Consider the following 24,752-nt stretch of genomic DNA (forward strand, 5'->3'; position numbering starts at 1 on the left):
GCATCAGATCCCATAGTTAGGCTTGGATTACTTGTTAAACTCATTTATATTTCACCATGTGGCCCCCATCTAGCCCTAACCAAGGAAGCTGAAGTTCCAAATTTTTTTTTTTAAAGTTAACCCAATGAGAATATACAACCATTATGTATCTTGGTTTCTATTTAAATTCGGTAGTTGGACAGTGTTGCCTTTGGCAAATACAAGAATTAGAATATATAGTTTTTCCGAATCTATTGCAGGGAAATCTATGTAACTTACTTTACTGCTCTGACAGCCTCTTCTTATTACTGAATTGACTAACAAAAATAGAATTTATGGCCCTTTTCTACCCTGAATTGAAACACAGTTGAGACTTTGCCCCAGAAATAAAACTCCTGTCTGGAGCATTTTTACACTGGAACCTTCATCGTAGCTTTCAGTTATTACTGAGAATTAATTTTCCCAGTGATATAAAGGAAGTAGTATTCTCCCTCTGGAGGTGGTGGGTGTTTCTTGTTAGCAATAAGAAAACAGGCTCTTTCCATCTAAGTCAGAGCCTACTTAAATGGTTATGATGGCTGGCTTTTAAGCAAAACCCTAATGAGAACTATTACAGATTTAAGAGTATGGATCACATGTGGGTCTTGTTTAGATCTTGTTTTGAATAAATAAGCTGAAAAGACATTTTGGAGACAGTGGGATAAGAATCAACATCGACTGATAACTTAATTCTCCTGAGAAATCATTGGTGATTTTGTTGTTTGTGAAAACGTCATGATCGTGTTTTAAAATGTCCTTCTCTATTAGAGATGTGTGCTGAAGTATTTACAGGTAAAATGATCTGAAGTCTGAGGTTTGCTTTCAGAATACTGAAGCATAAAGAGTTAGAGTGTAAAGATGAAATCTCAGTGGCAGGGCAGTTCCAGTTTAAAAAAAAAAAAAAGACTTAAAAGTGAATGTAGTAAAATGTAGAAGCCAGGAACAGGAGGGAGTTGAAGGGCTGCTGCTTATTTGGTTTTGACACGTCTGTGGACACCGGTACTCTTTCCACACATAGAGTGACAAGGTTTTTGCCTTTCTGACCCTCGAATCAAGGAGTACTGCACTGCTGTTAGACTGTGCCATTGTGGCTGACACACCCCACCACCCAGGAGGGCTTCTCTGGTGGCTCAGACTGTAAAGAATCTGCCTGCAATGTAGAGGATCAGGGTTCGACCCCTGGGTTGGGAAGATCCCCTGGAGAAGAAAATGGCAACCCATTCCAGTATTCTTGCCTGGGGATGGAGGAGCCTAGTGGGCTATGGTCTGTGGGGTTGCCAAGAGTCAGACACACTGAGCAACTCATGGTGACTGACTGACTGACCGACCACCTGGTACTCGGGCGGTGGTCTGGGCAGTTCCTGTCTTGTCCTCCTCAGAGGCTTCAGCCACCTGTGGAAGTAACCATGCGGGGGATTCCTTGCTCCCTGTTACGTTTTTGAGACTTTTGACTGAGATAACAACTTGGGTGGGGTGGTTTGTAAAGACAGCTGGAATGGGAGCAAGTAGAGATTTCAATAGCAGGCGTATTTTCACATAGAGACCTTATGATGTCATTGTTGGCTCTTTTCTCTAATCAGTTCAATTTTGAGCTGGAATCAGATTCTTCACTCTTTCAACCTAAAGTGCAAGTCAGTGCTGCGTATGTACTTTTTTTTTTTTTCATAACTAAACTCCCATCTGAAGTCTCTGCCCTTTGCAGACACAAGGATAGGGAATGGAGTCCATCACAAAGGGGACATAATTGCAGTGAACCACCACAGACTTGTTTGCTTCTTTGAATTACTCCCAGCACAGCAAGACATTAATACGTCGTCTCTGCGGCAGATGGGCCCATGCATTTTGATCATCCACTTTGCTTTGATTTGACGATTATAACCATGCTTTTCCTCTCAGGATCTTCAAATGCTAGGAGGAAAGCCCAGAGTTTTCTTGACAGCAGCTGCTGCTTTGCTTAAACTGGTAGAATAAATTAAGCCCTTTAGCTTCCTCATGTGAAGTGAAGTGTTAGTTGTTCAGTCGTGTCTGACTCTTTGCAACGCTATGGACTGTAGCCCACCAGGCTCCTCTGTCCATGGGATTCTCCAGGCCAGAATACTGGAGTGGGTTGCCATTTCCTTTCCAGGGGATCTTCCTAACCCAGAGATCAGAACCTGGTCTTCCACATTGCAGGCAGATCCTTTACCATCTGAGCCACCAGGGAAGCCCTAGCTTCCTCAGACTTGTCTATTAATCATGTCACCACAATAACAGGGTCCCTGATGGCAAAGGGTAGTAGCTGTCTAAGGACATGGTAAAATGCCTTTGAGTTGCAAGTTGAGATGATCTGGCCCAGAACCTGTGTCTGTGTGTTTTAGCCAAGTGTGGCTTATTCATTCATGCATCCAACTAACAAGTTTTAAGTGTCTGTTACCTGTTAGCAGCCTGTATTGAGTGGTGGTTCCCAGAGCTGGATTTTGTGTTCATTGCAGCAAATTTCAAGTGTGCTCTGACTCTAGGGATTATGGATATGAGAAGCTAAAAGGATTTCAGGATGTAATGGGATCTTAACTTGCCCCTCCCCTCATATCCCTTCAAAATCCCTGTGGTGCTGTATCTGCAGCTTCTGACTTCCTTCTCCAGGGGCAATGGTGAGAGAAGTATGGGGAGAAGTTCCTCCTGATACAAAGTTTGCTTTGGAAAATTTTTTTCAGGCAGCAGGAAAATGTTATTCACTCATTTAACAAACACATATTAGTTAGCCGTCACCAAAAACTCAATGGATAAGAGTTTGAGCAAACTCCAGGAGATTGTGAAGGACAGAGAAGCCTGGCATGCTATAGTCCACGGGGTCACAAAAAGTCAGACACAACTTAGCAACTAGACAACAACAAAACACAAGATACTCTAAATGTGAGGACTCAGAATATATTGAACTGTGTCTTACCCCCAGGGCATGTGCTTTCAGAGCTCCAAATTGTCATGCATGTTAGAACATCTTCTTAGTATCTTTGGATTTTGTAGCAAGATACCAGGTTAAGCAGATTAACAAAAACAACAGAATCCATTACTCTGTAACAAACACAGACTCATCCATCTGGTGGAGAGAAGTGTAAAGGCAGAGTACTAAAAAGCACCAGCTCCTGTCATTACACGCCCTATGTATTGTCATCACACGCCCTATGTGGTCGAAAGTTTGATGGTTGTTTCATTGACCAGACCAGGACTTTAATGGTGAGTCTTCATTCCAGAATTCGTTGCATAAAAATCAAAAAAATGTTGGAAATCCTAAATGGTACACATATTGTGGCAAATGCAGGTGAACCATAAGTTGACCTCATGGTCACATCAAGATTTTAGAAGGTTTCATCATTCTCGTTCTTAAAAATTTAGTAGCTCATCTTACTATCACTTCCTCCCCTCCTAGAAAAGTCATATCTTTGAATATTGTTTTGAGGTAGGAGGTGGTTACTTTTACTTTCTGTTTTATTATTATTTTTTTAATAAAAAGAATTCTGTTGGCATTTTTTAACAAGAGGTATGTATATCTTTAATTTTTAAATACCTGATTTTTGACTGACAGCATTGTACATAATAATGATAAAATTACAAATGATGCCAAAAGAGGAAGAGGCAGAGGGAATGTTTCTTCACTGCTCGTGGGGTGAGCAAAACATTCTTGGCCTGTCTCTACCTAGCAGTGTATCTGATTGGTGAGTTTGGAGGGAGGAAGTGGGCACGTGTGGCCCAGCCCCTTGCCCTCCCTTTCTGAGGGAGCTGGACTGCTCATAGAGAGGTGCTATTGGTCAGTCACCGTGGCCCTGCCTGGGGGAGGTCGGAATGCGCTGGACGTGCTTGCTGGGGACAGGATAGGTAAGTCTTGTCTAAATCCAGGGGTCGTTCATCAAGGAAGGCTGGTGGCTCAACATTTAAGCCACATTCTCAAGTTATCACCTTTGTAAAAAGGGTGATGTTTTGACCGCCCCCCACCCGAACTTACTGGTCATACTTCTAAATTAGTTCAGAACTGGGTTGGGTGGGGCATGGGTGATATATATTGGGGTTCCTTAATGTACATGACCCAGTGAAAAGAAGTCCCTCTCTCAATTCAGAGCCATCACCAAGTCCTAATAAGTTCTTCTGGAAATGCTCTGTGCATATGCAGATGCATCGAGAAATGTATATATGCGAACCCCCTTCTTATGTTCAACAGTGTTCTACTAGCATCTTCTTGTGTTTTGATGATCTATTTGATACTTGCTGTTGGGTGCATAATATTTTACAATATGATGTTGTATTTAGTTTACAACCAGAAAGAATAAACATGCCTCCATTTGAGCCTCACGCCCTGATAAACAGTGAGAAACTGTAAAGTTCTGCTGGTGACCAATAGAGATAGCAACTCTTTCCCATTCCTTTTCTTTCCCCACACAAAAGAGGTATATCATGTATCTCACCATAAGACGACTTCATCCTCGGTAATGGAGAGCATGCTGGAAATCTGTGTAGGGATCTACTTTTTCAGAGAACCTATTCAGTTCAGTTCAGTCATTCAGTCATGTCTGACTCTTTGTGACCCCATGAATTGTAGCACACCAGGCCTCCCTGTCCATCACCAACTCCCGGAGTTCACTCAGACTCACATCCATCGAGTTGGTGATGCCATCCAGCCATCTCATCCTCTGTCGTCCCCTTCTCCTCCTGCCCCCAATCCCTCCCTATTACTGGTATTTAATTAGGAACTTTAAGCTGAGTATTAGCTGGAATGCACCTTTAGGGCAGTTAGTCATAATTGTTGTGAAGGAACTCTTTGGCACTGACATCTAAAAATTATTCAGAAATGTTTGTATGGATGTGTATATTTTTAAGCAGATACTTTGGTGAAATTATATGACAAATATTTTCTATATTGCATTCTATATAACAGTTGCTGAGTCTGGATGAGTTTCCATTCTACCAGACTCAAATGCACTTGAGTATCTTTCACGGATTGTTAATCCCTAAGCAAATTTAGGTCTTGGCAGAACATTTTTCAAGGTGCTAGCATTGCTTGTACCACTCAGAGTTCACATGAATGGTGTTTAACGGGTAACTCACCCCTGATCTTTATGTTGGCTGTCTTTACAAGGTTGGAATCCAGTCCACAGTCTGCAGTAAGTTACGATCATCCAGTCCATCTTAGTTATTTTTCTTCTCATTGTCCGTTCTATGCAGCTCTCTTTCTGTTTCATTTGGAGACGTTAACATGCGCCATTACCAAAACCCAGTGGATGCTCTTGTTGGCACTGCTCTTCTGCTAGCTAGTTTGCCTTTTATTTTTTAATACCACTGTGAGGCTGCTGGATTTAGTGTATCAGTCAGGCTTCAACCAGAGAAACAGAACCAGGAAGGTAAAGAGATTTATCGCAAGAAATAGTCTGACATAAGTAAGGAGTAGAGCCTATAGGGTTGAAGGATAGGAAGAGCAGGCCACAACTCTTGGGCATGGCCAAAGCTGTTGTCCACAGGCGTTGCAATTTCTTCTTCAGAGAAGCCCTAGCTCAACTGTTCAGGCCTGTCAGCGACTGAATCAGGCCCACCCAGGTTATCAAGGTATAATTTCCCTGCGGTTAAAGACAATCATGGACTTTCATTATGTCTACTATGTCTTCACGGCAGTGCCTACATTAGTGTTTGATTGAATAACTGGTGGCATAGCCAAGTCGACACCTAAACCCGACCATCACAGTGTGTCTCTAATGCTTGTTACGGTTCTCCTGGTTTTCACGGTCCTTTCTGCCGCCTGCCTGGAGCAGTATGCTGTTAGCTGTGTGCTCTTCTTTCTCATTCCCATGCCTCCTTCCCCTGCAATTAAGTTAACTTGGTAACTCACTGCTGTATCCAGAGCATCTTCGGCTCTGCTCCACTGCAAAACGTTTATTCTCCCTTTTTACCCTTTGGTTTTATATGATGTGTGTTTTCTCATCTATGTTATTTGTCTCACCAGGACAGAACGTTGCCATTGTTTTCTTCATTAGCTGAAATCACAGATCAGCTTGGCACCCATTCCAGCAGGAGCGTTCGTTCTCAAAGACAATAGTTGAAAAATTGGATGCTGCTTTCTTGGCTGCTAGCTGTTCTCATTGTTCTTCGTCACCCTGTCTTGGGGAAATGCCATATTGGAGGTTTGATAGGACTAAAACCGAACAAGAAATCTAATTACTTCTTGTTTTGTGCTGCTTCTTCAGAATAGCTCCCGTCCTGCTTCCAGAACATTCTCTTTCACGGCATTGCCCTTTCAAGTTGGATTTCCAAAGTTACAAAGTTCCATTATCCGAAAAGCAGCATTTATCAGATTTGATTCTTTCACATTAGAAAATGTTAAAGCATTATAAGGAAGTTGCTATACGTGTGTCCTTCACTGATCTAGCTTAGTGTTTTGAATTGTTATTATTGAATTATAAGAGTCTCTGTTTCTCTAGAATCTCTTCCAATTGCCTATAGAACATTTTAATATTCTCATTCCTTTGTTATCTTTTTATATTCTGGAAAAAGAGAATGCCAAATTTTAGCAGAACTAGGTAAACATTGAATTCCAAGAGGTCAAAAAAAAGTAATGCAGATCACTGGCAAAAGGGCCAAGATTTAGCTGGAGCCACTTATCTATAATTGATAGAAATGGACTTTTTTCTTCTTGGTATTTTAACAAGTAATAACATAGTCAGACAGAAAAAAAAATGTGGAAGTATAAATTAAAATCTGAGTGTTTAGTTGCCCAGAAAATCCACAGTCAGAAAACACTGACCAAGAAGCAAAGCATGGTAGAGCATGTTATTTGTCATGGGAAGGGGTATCAAATGACTTCCCTGGTGGCCCAGTGGTAAAGAATCCACCTGCCAATGCAGGAGACATGAGTTCAATCCTTGGGTTGGGAAGATCCCCTGGAGGAGGACATGGCACCCCACTCCAGCATTCTCACTGGGAAAATTCCATGGACAGAGGAGCCTGGTGGACTGCAGTCCACAGGGGCTCAAAGAGTCAGACACGACTGAACATGCACATGCGTGTGCACGCACACACACACACACACACACACACACACACACTCATAGGATATCAAATATGACCTACGAAGTTTTAAAGAATTCCTGACTATAAAAAAAATGGAAATGAAATTCCATAAATAACCTCATCAACATCCTTATTCTGGTTATCTATAGAAGCTTCAGACAATAAGTTGTTTTAACATGCTTCGGTGGGTCAGGGGTTCGGAGAAGTCTGAGCAGGCTGCTTTCTGGTCCTGTGCAACTGCAGTCAGGTGGTCAAGCCCTCTCCTCATGGGTTCTCCTGCCTGCAGCATGGAGGCCTCAGGGCTGCCTGCACTATACTGCCTATACGGTGACTGCAGCATCCTCTGCTTGTATTCCACTGAGCTCGGTGGAAACCACATCACCTTCTCTGGCACTTGACTCTGTTGGTTATGGGCAAGGCAAAGACCCACCCAGGTGTAAGAAGGGGGCACTGGACTCCATCTCTTGATAGTGGGGCTGGAAGGATTCTGGAAGAACACTTGGATCAGGAGGTGTTATTATGGGCATCTTCGGGGGTGGGGGGAAACCTGCCCTGCCCTGGTCTACCCTCTGGCCACAAAAATCCACATACCTCCCACGTGCAAAATATACTCTTGCGTTTCCAAGACTCTCCAGAAGTCTTGTCTTATGGCTTCAGGCTCAGGCCCAAAGTCAAGGGCCTTGTCCCAGTCATCTTCCTGACACACAGCCAGAACAAAGTAGGAGGGCAGGCTTCTTAAAGCCCTGTGCCGAAGTGGGAAAACCAGAGGCCCTGGGCCCACGACAGATGTGAAATTTGGCCTGTTGCCTGTACCTCTATGAGGGTTCTGTTTGTCTCTCGGCTCCATGCTCTGGGCTCTTGCTTCTGCTTTTTAAGTGACCCTTCATTTTTCTGAAGGAGTCAACGTTTGTAGCTGAGTAGCCTTCTCAGACTTTCCTGGCCCTAAAAGTTTTGGGATCTGAATGCTGTTTTCATTTTGTACTCTCTGTTATAATCTAACCTGGCAGTAATTTCACAGTACAAGTATCTGTAAAACTGTGGATTTTCTTGAATGTTGATAGGTTCACGTATTAGACAGAAGTCATGACCTCAAGATGCTTTGTCTACCTTGGACTCCTTGTGACACTGGCAGACCACACCTTTAAGATTCTCAGAAGGCTTATTGTGTAACGCAGAGATTCTACAAGGTCTGCTCTTAAGATCTTTAGAAAGCCTGATGTATGTGTATATGCGTGTGTGTTCCGTTGTGTAAGCCCTGTGACCCTATGGACTGTAGCCTGCCAGGCTTCTCTGTCCATGAAATTTTCCAGGCAAGAATACTGGAATGGGTTGCCCTTTCCTTCTCCAGGAATCGAACCCATGTCTCCTGCATCTCCTGCATTGGCAGGTGGATTCTTTACTGCTGCACCACTTGGGAAGCTTAGAAAGCCTTAGGTTTGTTTAAAAGCTTCCAGGAAGCATCACCTTAGATCTTTCTAAAGTCTTAACAGAGTGTCACTGGTCACAGCCTGAATTTGATCTTTGCTCTGAAGCCGGGACTGGGTTTGAGACTTGCTGGGTGTCTAGAGAGGCTGTGGATGAGAAACCGGTTTGTATTTAACAGTGAGTCCTTTCGCTCATCTCTCAATTCATGATTTATCACAGGCAGCAAGCAGAACCCAGGTGTCCCTTTAAGCTCTCTGCCTGGAAATGTCTTCTGCTAGATCATTAGATCCATTTCTGTTCCTGCTTTACCATAGATATCAGCTTTGCCAAACTCTGTCACTGCACAGCAGGGTCGTCTCATCCTCTAGCATCCAGTAATAAGCTTCTCACTTTCCTGTAAGCTCTCACTGATGGCCTTCTTAAAACAACAGTCTTTTCTTCATCTTCCATTATCTTGCGTGTCAGGAATTCCAGAGGTAGGGTCAGAGGGGAAGCACTTTTGCTAGTACCCCAGGCACCAAGGAAGCCGGTCTGACTGCCCCTGGGCGGCTGGGATTGTTGTTACTTTAAGTTGCCTAGTTTGGGTGTGGCTAGTGATATGCTAGTAATACCAGGAACCATTACCACTGCTTCTTTTCTTTCTGGCCGTGGTCACCCTCAAGTCCCCGTACGTCTGCTCTGCTTTCAGAAATCCAGATTCCACACTCCCCTTACCCCATAGCCACTGGAGAGCCTCTGTGCTTCTCCACTGTCTGAATTCCACGCCCCTTGACTTGGTGGACCACAGAGGCTGCCTGTCACGGGCCAGATGTGTCCCACAGACACATCATTTTTAGGCTGTGTAGAAGAATTTTACTTTCACTTGACATAAACGTGTTAACGTGAAAAAAAAAAAAAAGGAGCATTCACATAAAAACCCAAGCTATCCACTTCTCTGGAAGAATTGGAAATTCTGGCAACACTGGCTACCTTCCTGTGGCAGCAGTCTTCTGTTCTGGGCTCTCCCTCTGCGGGGGCGGGGCAGGTCCTGTCCAGACCACCCAGCTCCCTACTGGCTCTGCTTTTCATGCCCTACCTTCCCACTGGGTGGAATAAGGTCTTTACTTCCTCTGCCTGGTGAGCTCCACAGGTAGTCATCCTCTCTCCTGAGATCTCACAGCATTCACATCTTGGTTACATAGCATTCACATTTTATTGAAATTATTAGCTTAAATGTCTGTCCATCTCTGGAGTGTGGACTACTCCAAGGTGTAGGCTTTGATTTTATTCATCTTTTGTCTAGAACTTGTCACCAGGCAGGTATTAAATAAGACTTTGTTGACTGAATGAGAAAATAAGTGGTTCTTTTAAAAGGCTGAGGCTTGTTCTCTGCCCTGCAGGAGTATACAGTTCAGTATGTCACCTGTTATATGTAACACAGAGTAGAATGATATAAAGGTGCAGATGAAATACCAATTGGGAGAATTGGCCGACACTTCTTAAGTTAGAAGAAAAGAAGTAAGTAGAAATTTTGAAAGGGCAGATCAGGCTAAGATATATATGTGATATAAAAAGTAGAGTTGTGAAGTTATTTAATTTGTATAAAACTGGGTTGTGGGTGTCTGATTGAATATGGCGGGAAGTAAGTCTTGGAAAACTAATTTGGGGCAAGGTTATGGAGAGACTGAACTCATTCTGTAGGCTATAGTGAGCTCTTGTGTTTTTTTCTTTTGGAGAAAGTTCTAGTCTATGACTCATGGCAATATGAAGGATAAAATAGTAAGAGTTTAGAGGCCAGAGATGAATTAGCAGTTTGTTTTAATAGGAGAGACAAGAGGTCAACGTTGAAGGGGCCCTGTCATCTAGCACAGTGGCAGCTGAGGAGGTAAACTTTGCAGAATATAGTGTTTGATAGATTTGGGTTGTGAGAAAGATGGAGTGTAGTCACGATAATAGCACCTGTCATGTCTTGGCTGTTTATGTGCCAGGCGTCATGTTAGGAACCTTAAATGACTGTGCCCTTCGGTCAAAATGACAGGGGTAGGGAAGTTTGACTTTTTTAAGTCAAAATGGAATTTTATTTTAAAAATGTCTTGTTATCCAGTGAATGCCCCATGCATAAACTTTATATGTATATACAAACACATGCATACACATGCGTAGTAGAAATAATACTTGTGTGTATTAGAAGGTACAGGCAGAAATGTCAACTAGGCCAGTAGTTCTGCATTTTTCACGTTTTACTTTTCCCAAATATCCTATTGGATAATTAAAGTTCCAAATTGTTATAAATAAAATGAATATTATTTTTTCCATGACATTTAAATTTAACATTGATCTGTTGTCATACTAATAATTACAGAAAGTTCGAGGACCTCACTTCATGCTTTAACGAGAAGGATCTTTATTTCTATTTTGCAGGAAAATCAATCACAGGTAAAATTTATGATCCTGTTTGTAAAGTTTATCATGTATTCCTAAATATAAAGGAATCTTGAAACTATTGTGATACTTTATTTTCTGAATCTAAAATTAGGAAAAAAAAGTGTTTTCTGGTCAGTTTGAACTTACGAGCATTTATGGAAATAGATGAAATAAAATATCTACTTATAATAATGGATTAGTATAGTTATATATAACTTAAACAATTTATATAAAATATTTCATTTAGAAGTACACAGTTTTCCTTTCTTTGTATCAACAGTATTATCTAGGCTTTGACTTTCAGTATTGGCAATAACCATCAAAAAACCAGTTTTTTGTATCATGTAAAACAGTTTTTCAGAGGATACCCTTTTCACTTCTGTCTGCATTTAAAAAAATATATATCCCTCTGTGTTTCCTCATGATGCTTTCATAAGAAATGTTATCCCAAGCCATAGGTGTCAGTTTGAGAAATATTAAGATAGTTTTCTACATCCCTGTCCTTCCAGTAAAGTATATTACTAATGTTTGGTACGTAAAAATCAATTAGTGTGTTGCTTTTAAAGGTGAAATGTGAGAGGCTTATATCATAAAATTGAGATATTTGCCATTGTAAATCAAAGTATTCTCAGGAATTATTACTAAATTCATGTGAACTACTAAATTCACGTGAAATGTCATCAAATTTTACAGTGTTTCCATGAGCTGAGTCTTTTGATCAGTGGTGTGCTTGTAAACCTTGAGAACTCCTATTTTGGCCTTAAGTGGGGAGTTCAATGCCTAATTTGTACTATTTTCCAGTTTTCCTTTGTGTAAATACTCCTATGATATGCTAAGTCGCTTCAGTCGTGTCCAGCTGTTTGTGACCCTGTGGACTGTAGCCCACCAGGCTCCTCTCTCCATGGGATTCTCCAGGCAAAAATGGTGGCATGGGTTGCCATTTCCTCCTCCAGGGCATGTTCTTGACACAGGGATTGAACCTGAGTGCCCTGCATTGGCAGGCAGATTCTTTACACCTGGGAGTGACTTAAATCCGTTAATATGTTTCAGGTGCACAGTCACTTTTGTTATATGTGTAACAGCTGGTATCAAGGGCTGGTGAGACAGACTAGAACAACAGTGGGCAAGGTGCTTCTCCAACCTGCGTGCCTTGTCAATCACCTGAGTTTGCAGGAAGGAAGATTCTGATTGGTGGGTCTGGCTTGGGGCCCAAGATTCAGCCTTTCTAGATGATGCTGTTGCTGCTCGTCTGGGGGCGAGGGGCAAGGTTGCAGCTGGACTGTGTCAGCCAGGAGCACCACCGATCACCTGTGATGGCTCCAGGCAGTGTGCCTCCGTTCCATTGGCTCGGGCTGAGCCCGCAGCTTTCCTCCAGGTGTGGGTTGGCCAGGAGTGGGCACGAGGGCATCGGGGGCTAATACGTGCAGCATCAAAAGCGTCAGCTGTGGCCTCCAGGCTTTCTATGATAGGGGAGAAGCCAGGAGGGACTGATGGGAGAGGCAGAAGAGGACAGAGGGCCCAAGAGCACAGGGAGGCCAGGCAGTAGGCATGGGATGGAGGTGCCGGAGAGCTGGTGGGCTCAGGGGAAATGTCGGAGTATAAGCTGTGGGGACAGTAAACTATTTAGTACTGAAAATTTGGTGAGTTTAATTTTAATTTTTGATGATTTGGAAGGCTCTTTTGTTTGCTTGGCCTTGCCTCAGGGACATTATAAGTAACAGTAGATTAGAAGCATGTTTTCTAGGTCTGGTTAGTAGAATGCCTGGTAAGAGAAAAGTTACTGAGTGTTGTTTTCTGCCACGCCCAGAGTATTCTCGGTGTGTGGATGTGAGACGAGTTCTTGGGTTCAGGCTGCAGTGGGGCAGGCAGTTTGTCCAGCCAGTGAAGGGGAAGTGGAATACACAATTTCCAGGGGCAGGAAAATCATTCCAAGGAGATCCCCAAATCCACTCCTGGAGGAGTTACTGTGGCACTGTAAGCAGCTGGCCAGTGTCTCTAAGACAAACTGAAATAAACTGGGTTTCTTTGGGTCACGTTCATCCTTTATTCAGGAGTTTGTTAGAGAAACATACCTCCATTTCTAACATTTAACACCTTGTGCAGAAAGTGCTTCCGTTGGCTTTCTTGTATGCTCCTGTACCCATGCTTCCTCCTGTTTTTATGTCTGGAGCCAGGTGGCAATTTGAGATACTGTATGGAGGTCCTGGTATTTATAGAAAGCTCCTGTTCCGAGCAGCAACCCTGGCAAGATGAGTCAGGCGGCTCCAGGGACTGTTTCGCTTGTCGCTGCCATTCCCTCTCCCTAGCCAATCTGTCCTAGCTCTGCTTCTGACACCCGACCCCGTGGCCACAAGAACTGGCCTGGGAACCACACTCTCGTTCCCTCTGTCTGGTGGAGCCTGACTTATTTTTTGTGGGAATTATAACTTCATTTCTTTAATGGATTTTCATAAAAATACTGTTTTGAGAAAGAGAAAATAATATCACTTTCCTTCCCAGAGGTTTGGTATAAATAGAACTGCTCGGTTGTATTTTATTCCCAGTTTGGGCAATGAATGTTATTGCATGTAAAGGCTTGTCTAACCTCGCTGTTGCCAGCTCTGACCTGAGGAGTTTGTGAGCTTATGAATACCTCTAGCTATGACTTAAATTGAGCTCATTTCTCTGAGAATCATCGGGTTATTTTTTAAACCCCTGACAGAGGAAAAATTTCATTCAGTCACCTCTTGGCTTTACTAAGTGAGTGGGCCATTTAATAGAATAAGAACAATGTAACTGGCATGCAAGCATTGTTCTAAAGGTGAGTAACCTCCATTTTCATCATTGTAAGGAATGGGGCGAGATAGAAGCTTTTACACATTTTGATTTTTGAAGCATCTGTTTTGTAGATTATTCTTCAGTTCCCTAATATATTTAAAAAAAAAAAACAAAACTGTTTAAACTATGTGAAACTTAGTCGCCTTAACTCTAAGACCTCTAAGACCTCCAAGTTTCCTGTCATCCTTACAAACTCCCTACAAGGCTGTAACTTTGTAAAATTGCTTTCTGGTCTCTTCCTTAGAGGTCAGTGTCATATAACTACACCGTGAAACCTGGGTTTCAAATTATGCTTAGAGTTTTTTCCTTTCCAGTAAACCAAGATAACATCCTTAAGGAATATATTTGTGTTCTTATTCTTGCTACACTATACGAACATTTTATGCTACATAGATTTTTTAATTGTTCTCTGTCCTAATTTCTGCATTCCATTTGTTTAATCACTATTTATTGCTTAAAGGCCAACGCCACCATTTCTTTCAGTATCCGAGGCTATAATCCTAGACATTTTGCTTTATCTTTTGCTCTTCCAGCAAATAAAACCAAGAGGAGGGAGACAGGGTTCTAAAATGAAATAGAAGCTGGCCATTTTATTGTCTGTAGTTGGATGCCTCTTGTAGAAACAAAATGGACAGATTTTCTAAATGTAGAATGAGAGGGACGAGAACATCAACTGAATTTTAGGGTGGGAAGCTGTACTATCTGGCTGCTTTCAGAGAGATTTCCGTGGTATGCTCTTTTAAATGAGCGTGTGAATGTTAGTAATTGTCAACCATGTTTGAGTTTTACAGTCTGAATGAAGGTATTTTTCTGTTTATGATCCACAATTTTACTTGTCTTCTCACTTCTTAATTAATAGTATGTTTTGTAGTAGATGTGGCTTTAAATGCTTTCTTTTAATGTAGTCATTAACAGATTTTCCTCTGTTGCTCTCATCATGATTAGTGTTGCTAAGAAAATAATTAATTTTACTGTATACGTCAACAGAAAATTTTCTTGTTATCCCTTTCTTTGATATAGCTTTAAAATGAGCAATCTGTTCTGAAAATCCTGAAGTGCATTTCAGCATCTTTTCTGCAGTACTTTGCCAACATCTATGAGCATCATTAAAATCACCATCATTAAATAGGTCTTTCCAGTGACTCAGAATGCAAGTGGAAAAATATATATGCCAAGCACAGAAGGAGTTTTACTAAGTGCTAAGTGTTTTGAAGGTGACTTAGAAAAAATTTTTTTGAAGTGGAGAAAAAAGTTTTTTTTTAAAAAAATTGAGCATAACCGTTTGTGATTATGAGTAAGAACCTTTTGGTAGTTTTTCAAGTTTCCATGTTGCAGCTCAAGACAAAGTGATCAGGCTTGCTTGTACAGGATCCACATGGTAATGCCTTCAAATCGAACCCACCCCCGAGTCTGCATTGTTTATGACTTCACATTGATCCAACGCGTGTAAATGCTTGCTTTACGTCTGAAGTCTGTGCTATTTCCCTTGGGACTCATGAACTTCCCACAGTAAAAGTGAATAGGTTCTATTATGGAAAATAGTCTTTCCTCATGTCATACTCTTTCAAAGTCTTCCAAGAACATTTTTAGATAGCTGCTTTTTCACAGTTACTATTCATTGGCATAGAAAGACTTGAATTTGAATGGGCGTTTTCATTTTGTCCTTATACCTGTGTGATCTTGGGTCACTTCTGGGCCTTTGTTCTCCCATCTGTGAAATGAGGGGGTTTGACTGGATAGTCTCCAAAGTTTTTTTTTTTTTTTCACTTGTGGCTTCTCTGAATTGACGGACCACAGGTTATTATGTTCACTTGCTACATTGCTTAGTTTAAATAGATCTGAGTGTGTTTTTTTTTAAAGCAAATTACTTTGGTCAGAGGCTCATTATTCTCAGTCATCCTCTCCTTTGAAAAGTTTTGCCTTTTCAAACACAGACACTAGGAAAGCATACCCGCATGGACCACATCTCTATATTTTTGAGCTAATTGCTATCTAGTTTTTATAGATATAATAGATTGTTGTTATCTATTAAGATCATCTGACGTAGTTGCTGATTATCTTGCTGTGTTCCTAGCAATCTCACAGGCCTCAAAAGGGCTATAAGGTGTGTTAAGAATAGTACTGTTTTGTTTTGCTCAAGTAGGTTGGGCAGAATCCTGGGAAAACAATCATGATGTCAGATTCTGAAAAAGAGCAAGGTGGCAATAGAGGGGTACTTGCTTTTGTGATGTAGGTTGTAGATGGCAGGTGCCTTAGGCTAGTGGCTGCCCAGGTCCCTCACCTTCTCTTAATCAACAGTCTGTTTGCATGCATGCATGCATTTCCTTAAGCAATTTTGAAACCTCCCTTGTGGCCTTTCCTGTGTAGTGATTCATAAAATACGAACTGAAGCCAGAGTGAAAAAAGGGTTTGATCCTTCAGGGCTGACATGTGTGGTACTCTTCCAAAATATTTTGTTCTACACACATTTAGTAACTCATTTCAAGAAACAGTATCTTTGGATAGAGGATGCGTGTGGGTGGCTGTGGGTGGCTTTTGGGGGCAATCCTTGCTAGTTACCCCTGAATTCATAACCACTGAGGTTATTTTCAGGGTCGGTGTATGCTTTGTGACTCAAGTGGCAGCACTCGCAAGCACTGTTCACTTTCGACTGGTGAAGCTTTGAGTGGATTTCTTTTGATCCAGGTGAGACGAGTTCCAGGGTCAAGCGGTCACCTTCATAAAACCGAAGACGGTGACTGGGAGTGGAGCGACGACGAGATGGATGAGAAAAGTGAAGAAGGGAAAGCAGCCTTTTCTCAAGAAAAGGTAGGTCACATTGATGATGGTTAGCTGACTTGTGTCAACTTTTATTTTTGTGATTTTCTTGAGGCATGTATGTATTAATAAATATGTATTTGTTTTACAGTCACGAAGAGTAAAAGAAGAAAATCCAGAGGTGAGTGTGGTTACTTGTTTAGTTCTTTGCCTCCTCTCTCGCCTTTACCTGTGCCTGCCAGTATTAGAGTCTGAGCTGTTTGGGGAAGAACCTTCAGAATTTTGTTTTTGTGGTATAGGAAAAAAAGAGGCACGTAAACTTGGCAAATCTTCATGCCTTCTGACTTATCGGGTTGGCCAAAAACTTCATTCGGGTTTTTCCATAACATCTTACGGAAAAATCCAACAGAATATTTTGGCCAATCCAATACTTTGGAGCTGTGTATATTGGGGCAGATTGCTGTACTCTCTGAACCTCAGCTTCTTACTCTGTCAAATGGTGGTGATCACAGTACTTATTGAATTGCTGTGAGACTGATAAAATCACTTAATAAAGCACTCAGTGGGGTTCTTAGCACAAATTAGTTGCTCACTTAATCTTAAATTCTTATGTCACTTAGGAAACAGAGTAGGCATACAGGAAAATTTCTCCTTGATTTTTGGTTTACCATAAAGCAAAATATTCAGATGGCTAGAAACTCTAGGTTGAATTTGTTGGTCTTAATTTTTAAGTCTTCTGGGCAACTTAGTAGGCAATACACACTCTTTTCTCCTCCCTTTGAGAACTCGGAGAGGGCAATGGCACCCCACTCCAGTACTTTTGCCTGGAAAATCCCATGGATGGAGAAGCCTAGCAGGCTGCAGTCCATGGGGTCACTAGAGTCGGATATGACTGAGCGACTTCACTTTCACGTGTTGGAGAAGGAAATGGCAACCCACTCCAGTGTTCTTGCCTGGAGAATCCCAGGGACTGGGAAGCCTGGTGGGCTGCCGTTTATGGGATTGCACAGAGTTGGACACGACTGAAGCGACTTAGCAGCAGCAGCAGCAGCTTTGAGAACTGGTTATCTTTTGATTAACTTTATTTCCTCCACTGGTTAATTATCCTAATGACTAATGATGACTGTAGTTCAGAGAACTTGCTAATTCTCCTAGAGGAAGTTTGAACACATTTAAATAGCTCCAAATATTTACAAAGCTAGTAATTAATATATTCTCAGTAAGAAAACTGAAGACTTTGGGTTACACGTGATATCCATTCCAACTCTCTAAATTTCGCAGACATTTCCTTTTAATTAAAAGGAGTAAATCTTAGCATTGTGCTTTAAGTGGAAATAACCAGATGGACCATCTAAGAAGAGAACATCAGAGACACAAGCCATTCTTTCCCTTCTCATGTCTCATTGACGGGCCTGCCTCCTATTGGTAACTCCTTCAGATCCTGTTTCCCCCTTTATTTATCATATGAATGAATCTATTTTATACATAAAAAATAAGCTTTGATCAAGGAAGTTACATAGATGGTGGTAAGTCTCATAGAAGGACACACTGGCCACACACATATCCTGCCATGTTTTTGGAATGATCTTGACCTGTTGTCATGAACTCTGCCTTCTTCTTGCCCACTTTTCTGTTTATCTAGAGTGAAGTGCCGATCAAGGTTTTTCAACTAAGAGTTTCTGTGAACAAGAAGTGTCAGTTCTCCCTAGAAATAGAACACAGTAACTTGATTCGATAGCATTCTTGACTCAAAAATCATTCGTTATTGGTTCACTGCAGGACATCTTCTTTGGATGGTATTCACTGTAGTCACGCCTTACTAGTACAGACAGATGGGTACTTTCTAGATATCTATCTAGATATACTATCTAGAAACCTAGCATTTCTTTCTTCATGAGGATTTGTTAAGTTTACTTTGAGAATATCTTACTATGTGCTTGTTGAAATTGCTCTGAAAACTGATCTGTTATTTGAATAAAAGCAATATCTTTTTGGCAACTGTGTTGTCTTCGTAGCCAGGAAAGAGAGCGGTGTATGGCATGCTGTCAGTTTGTCATTAAGCATTAACCTTCTTGAGTGGGATTTGAAGTCTTGGGCACTTCACTGTATCTAGACTCATTTGATCTCCCAGTGGCATCTGTGCCCATCCTGGGAACTTGGGCATAATTAAGGAAGTGTATCAGATCAGATCAGTCGCTCAGTCGTGTCTGACTCTTTGCGACCCCATGAATCACAGCACGCCAGGCCTCCCTGTCCATCACCAACTCCGGGAGTTCACTGAGACTCACATCCATCGAGTCAGTGATGCCATCCAGCCATCTCATCCTCTATCATCCCCTTCTCCTCCTGCCCCCAATCCCTCCCAGCATCAGAGTCTTTTCCGATGAGTCAACTCTTCCCATGAGGTGGCCAAAGTACTGGAGTTTCAGCTTTAGCATCATTCCTTCCAAAGAAATCCCAGGGCTGATCTCCTTCAGAATGGGCTGGTTGGATCTCCTTGCAGTCCAAGGGACTCTCAAGAGTCTTCTCCAACACCACAGTTCAAAAGCATCAATTCTTTGGTGCTCAGCCTTCAAGATAGGCTTATTTCTGTGAAAGTATACATTAGTTTGGATGTAAACACTCCTACCAAACTTTAGAAATCACCAGTTCCACCTGCTGTTACACAACTTCCACCATTTTTGTTTGTTTCTTTTTTTTGTTGTTTGTTTATTTGCTTTTGGCAGGGCTAACATTTCAGTATCATGTGCTGTGTTCATTCTCTCCAATGATGGTTCCTGTGTCCTTTCAGCTTTTAATTAAGGTAGCCCTGTGATTTGCCAGTCACACCAAATTGCTGTTTGGATGTGAAGCAAAAGCTATTTTTTAATTTATTATAAAGGAAATTTGTTGAATATATTCAACAAATATAATTATATAAATATAAATGATATAGTAAATATGTGTAATGAGCATATGATGTGCACTGTTTGATGTGCACTGTTTTAGTAGGCACTGGGGGATATGTCAGTGAGGAAAACAGAGTCCTTGTGAAGCCTCCATTCTGGTGGGAGTAGATAAATTATATCCAGTAGTGTTCATAAGTAAATTATGTGGTTTGTTACAATGGAATAAGAGTAATGGGGAAAAAATCAAATAGGGTAGAGGGTGAGCTATGGCATGGTCGGAGTTTATGATTTTAAATGTGTGGGTCTGTGTAGGCCTTATTGAGAGGGACATAAAGACTTGTAAAAGGTATGGGAGAATTAAAGAGAAATAACTCTAAAGGACCATTTTATCTTGCTGCCCCTCAGACCCCTGTGACTGTCCTGTCTTTCCAGAGGTTATCAGTTTGCACTGTTTTCTTCCAGAACTTTTCTTGTTTGTTCACATACAAATATGTATGTAAAGAAATCTAGCATATCATTTTAAAAACATTAAGATCATAAAAACTATAAAGTGTTGCATCTTGCCTTATATCTTGGAAATCTTTCCACAGTACTTGCTATAGAATTGCCTCTTTATTTTTAACTGCTGAGGGGTATTCCATATCACAGTGGTTTAACCATTTCTTTCTTGGTGAGAACATTGAGGTTGCTATTACAGACTATATTCCATTAACATTTTTTGTGTATGCATTTTGAGGAGTGCACATATAAATAAAGCATAAGTACACAAAATTGTGATAGAATCTGCTGACTTTGGATTTTTATAGCTGCTATTATCAAAAGCTGTGTCATGCTAAATATCTTGTCATCTATACCTCAATAAAACTGGGGGGGAAAAGCTATATACAGTCTCAGACTGTGTACCATTTACCTTTAAACATCTTTTAGAGGGAAAACGCTTAGTCTGTACTAAATGGTACATTGAAATGCCACTGTCTTTACATGTTAATAAGCTTTTCAGTAATACTTATCATTTAAATTGCAGTTGAGTTGTTTACTTGACTATAAGCCACTGGGTGCCTGGGGTGGTATTTTATTCCTGTTTTCCCTTAGCATCAGGTAGGTGTGCTGTACATTTTTGCTGGTGACAGAGATACCCATGTACTGAAAATCAAACATTAAACAAATGTCTGAATACTTCTATCGTATTTATGAATAGATGAGAAAGGGAGGAAGAGACAGAAAACGTTTTATAATCGAGCTGAAGTTTAGAGAAAGTAATCTTAGTAATTCCCTATTTAGATTGAGATGCTGTAATAGATGAGGGGCATTTTAGAAATGCTGGTTTTGTGAGGGACTCTTTGGCTTCCCGGGAAGCATAAGACAGAATGTCCAGTTATTAATAGCATTAGTTGGAGAAAATCGAGAAGGCCAGAGTTGGGTATTTGCCAGAGGGACACTGGTAGATGTGCCTGGTACTGGGCCGTATTTGGAGATGAGACATTCTGGTATAAACTGTCAAGTTGGCAGAGTTACACCACTTATCTACTGAGATTTATAGCCAGACTCAGTGAGAAATTGGTCCTAGTGTGTCCCTAACTTGGTTTTTTAGAAATAGCCTTGCAAAGTTTTAGTCACCTACTATTAATTATTAATTTGTAGTAAGTAAATAATTCATATGTTAGGTGACATGAAAACATGATTTGCAATCCTGGCTCCATATCAGAAAAACTGAGAGCTTTAAAAATGCAGATCCCTAGACCCAGCAAATCAAATTACAATTTGGTGGTTTGGAATGATGTCCGGGGCAATTCTGATTTATAAAAAGCTGCTCGCGTGATTCTGACATGTGGCTAACTAGGATCAAGGACCACTGACTAGGAAAACCACACCAGCTGCTCTGAATTCAGAAGTCCAGACTGGAATCCAGGAAGGTTGTGTGCTCCACGTCCCTGAAGATTTGTTTTAAATAACTGCCTATTAGAAGTCTCAAACAAGCCTCCCTCCTCCCAAACAACTGTGACCCTTCAGACATCCTTTTGGGAAAGTTGTCCTCGTTTCTTAATGATTGAAAGCAATGATGCCAAGTGGGCAGATTTGATGACAGAAGCTCTGTAGGGCCCACAGCAGGTATATTGAAGAATTTTGTCATGGAGTCTAGGCTAGGTTCATCATTTCCAAACTCTGATATTTCGTTCTGAAGAGAAAATACATTTGGTGTGGATTTCGGGTAAGTGAGTTGCACCACAGCTTAGACACCATGTAAAAGCTAAATTCATTGCATCACTGGATGATTGTTAAAACTGCCTTTAGCTTTTTAAAATTACTTCTGATGACATTGCATTTTCCAAAAGCCTGTCCGCTCTCTTGTTGTTGGTCTTATATCCATTTGTCGTGGGAGGCCAAGATTTGATTTCTCCCTCCAAATTGATTGTACCGAGCCGTAGTCATCACAGCTGGCTTTAACTTGATGTTTTTATGATATCACTTCCTAAAAGGTGTTCTTTTTGCAGGTGACTGGCTTTCTAACTAGTTGTGGCTAAAATTAGTCTTCTGTATTTCTGAGAATAAACCTTTTGCTTTGGAGTGATTTTAGGTTTACAGAAAACTTGCAAAGATAGTTTGGAGTTCTCATCCATTCCTCCTCTGTGTTCTTTCACTGTTAATTTTTTTTGTAGCCTTGGTACGTTGGTCACAACTTAAACTCATCAGTGATCTTTTGTTTGTCATTGTTTAGTCGCTGAGTCATGTCAGTGCTGCGTTATTGTCTGCCAAATCTCAGATTTTATTTGAATTTCACTGGTTTATCCACTGACATCCCTTTTCTGTCTCAGGATCCAATCCAGGGTAACACATTGCATTTAGCTATGGCCTTGTTAAAAACAGAAAATGAGAAGATTAGACAGAGACTATGAAAAATTAGAAAAACGGATGTGGTCACTTTTTTCTCTCCATTCCAAGATCTTTTCCTCTTTCATTCAGTCCCAGAGTCCTGGCTCCGGGGCTGTGTCCAGTATTAATCTATGATTTTTCTTTGCTCTTCCTATAAAAACACTCATTTTCTCAAGTGTCCATCTTAAAGCGAACTGTTTAAAAGCAAAAAAGAAAAAAAAGCTCATTAGACAAATATATATTTTACTGTTAATGAATGACAGCTGCTTAATGTGTTAGCTTTCTTGTAAGTTTTGACATTTGAAAATGTATACCCAGAAGTCATGCCCTAAACTAATAGAACGGGATCTTTGGTGGTGAGCTCTAGCAGACTAGAGTTGGTTGTCAAGGAAGAGATTTTGTGCAGGGACACCCTCTCTCCACCACTCCTGTACATCTCTGCATGCTTCGTATACCAGTGGGGGCTGCAGACTGGTTTTTTTCTCACATGCAGGGTTATACCTACACAGTGAGGCTATGTGGTATGCATGGGGTTCCAGCCCCCAGTCCAGCTAAGTAGTTCTAAGTGCTCCTGATGGCCCAGGAGTAAGGGTCAGGGCGGGAGATGGACCTCCCCAGGGACGAGAGAAGCTGTCACCTGTAGTAAATGCCATTAAGAATTTTCCAGATTACAAAACTTCTTTGACGAAAGGTAGAATATTCTGTAGGTGCTCATGTGGCTTTTGGTTGTATCTCAAACCTTAACTAAGAATGAACTTTTCACTGGGCTTCCCTGGGAGTCCAGTGGTTAAGATTTTGCCTTCCAATGCAGGAGGTGAGGGTTCAATCCCTAGTCAGGAAGCTAAGATCCCACATGCCTCGGGATGAAAAACGAAAACATTAAAAAAAAAAAAAACTTATTTACAAAACAGATACAGACTCACAGACATAGAAAACAAATATAATTAGCAAAAGTAGGGGGGTGTTAAATTAGGAATTTGGGATTAGCAGATACACACTAGTATATGTAAAACAGATGAACAAGATGCTACTGTATAGCACAGGGAACTATATTCAATATCCTGTAATAAACCATAATGGAGAAGAATATGAAAAAGAATATATATGTGTAAGTGAATCACTTTGCTGTATACCAGAAAGCAACACAACATTGTAAATCAACTCTACTTCAATAAATATTTTTTTTTAAATTTGAAGATAAAGAAGATTGTGGAATCGGTCTGGAAAATTCTTTACAAGAATTCATTTGGGGTGGGCGAAGGTCCTCTGGCTGGTTAGTAAATACTGGTTAATTGTTCTTCTAAGATAATCGTTTCACCCCAACATTTTACTGTGAAAAATTTCCAAAATATGACAACATTAAAAGCATTTCATAGTGAACATCTACCCAGCAATTACCTCAATTCTGCCATTGCTGTACTTGCTTCATCTCACAGTTGTCTATTCATCTGTTGGTCCATCTTTGATTTTGGATGCAGTTCAGAGTAAATTGCAGATGCAGGTGCACTTCCCCCTATTTCTTCATTACTAACACAAAAATAACTATTTTTTGTGGAAACATGCACACAGTTATCTTTGCAAAAGCATACAAAAATTTTATGCTCAAACTTTAGAAAACTCTTGGCACAAAGAATTTCTGATGACTTCCGATAATTTTAGAATTGATAGTAAGTTTAGGCAATAATATGTATTTTTCATTCTTTTTTGCTGCTGTGTCTCTTTCAGTTTGTCTTTCAAGTTGTGTTCCAGGGCAGAGTTCACAAAAGTGGGGCATGAGGCAGAAATATTTGGGGTATCACATTGGGGTCAGGTTTCTAGCTTAGAGGGAGAAATATAATCTCTCGCTCTAGATTCTCTTCTGGGGAAGATATTTTTTGAAATCCAGTGCTGCAAATAAATTGTTCAAAGTAATGATTAAAAGGGGCAAGTTGTGCTAATCCTAACATCCTTTCATTAAGGGGCTCCCATCTTGAGATGAAGTTGTGCAACGAGAAAAAAAAATGGTCCTTGAGCATCTTTCTGTTATCAAGTTTAAAATACCAAATTGTCTGTGTGTTTTCACTTAAGCTCAGTGGTTCTCTAGAAGCATAAGGGTCACCCGGGCACCTTATTAAAGATGCAGATTCTCTCCTGTCTCAATGAAATTCTGAATCCTAGGCCAGGTGGTGTCCTTGGTGATCCCAATGCAGGTTGTCAAAGGACCACACTCCAGGAAATGGTGCTTTAAAATTACTTAAATTATTTAAGATTTTTGTCTCTGATAACTGAGACTTAATGTAACCACACTGACCTTAATGTCCCATTTTGGTGCCCTAACGTGCTGTCACGGTGGCTCTCTTAACAGATGGTGGTGAACGCCAGCAACATCCCCGAGCAGATACAGTCCCTTTCTGTGCAGGACTCTCAGGTACGTTTCTCTGCCTGTCATTTACGTTTGAGATGCTTTGCAGACAGATTAAAAAAAAAACAAACCTGACGTTTTAGGAAGATAGACAGTATCAGGGTAGTGCTTCCAGAGCAGGGGCTTGTAAACTCTCTTTTTTA

General features: G+C 40.9%; 1 protein-coding gene across 2 annotated transcripts in view; it reads left to right on the forward strand.

Annotated features, from left to right (window-relative positions):
- Positions 1-24,752, forward strand: part of STK39 (serine threonine kinase 39) — a 317,449-nt gene that overhangs the window by 169,880 nt on the left and 122,817 nt on the right. For both annotated transcript variants that reach the window (XM_010858933.1, XM_010858932.1), the window contains exons 11-13: positions 16,378-16,500; positions 16,601-16,630; positions 24,553-24,615. In XM_010858933.1, coding sequence (XP_010857235.1) covers positions 16,378-16,500; positions 16,601-16,630; positions 24,553-24,615 — 216 coding nt within the window. The remainder of the gene's footprint in view (positions 1-16,377; positions 16,501-16,600; positions 16,631-24,552; positions 24,616-24,752) is intronic.

Source organism: Bison bison, unplaced genomic scaffold, assembly GCF_000754665.1.
Source record: "Bison bison bison isolate TAMUID 2011002044 unplaced genomic scaffold, Bison_UMD1.0 scf7180017864452, whole genome shotgun sequence".
Taxonomy (NCBI): Eukaryota; Metazoa; Chordata; class Mammalia; order Artiodactyla; family Bovidae; genus Bison; species Bison bison.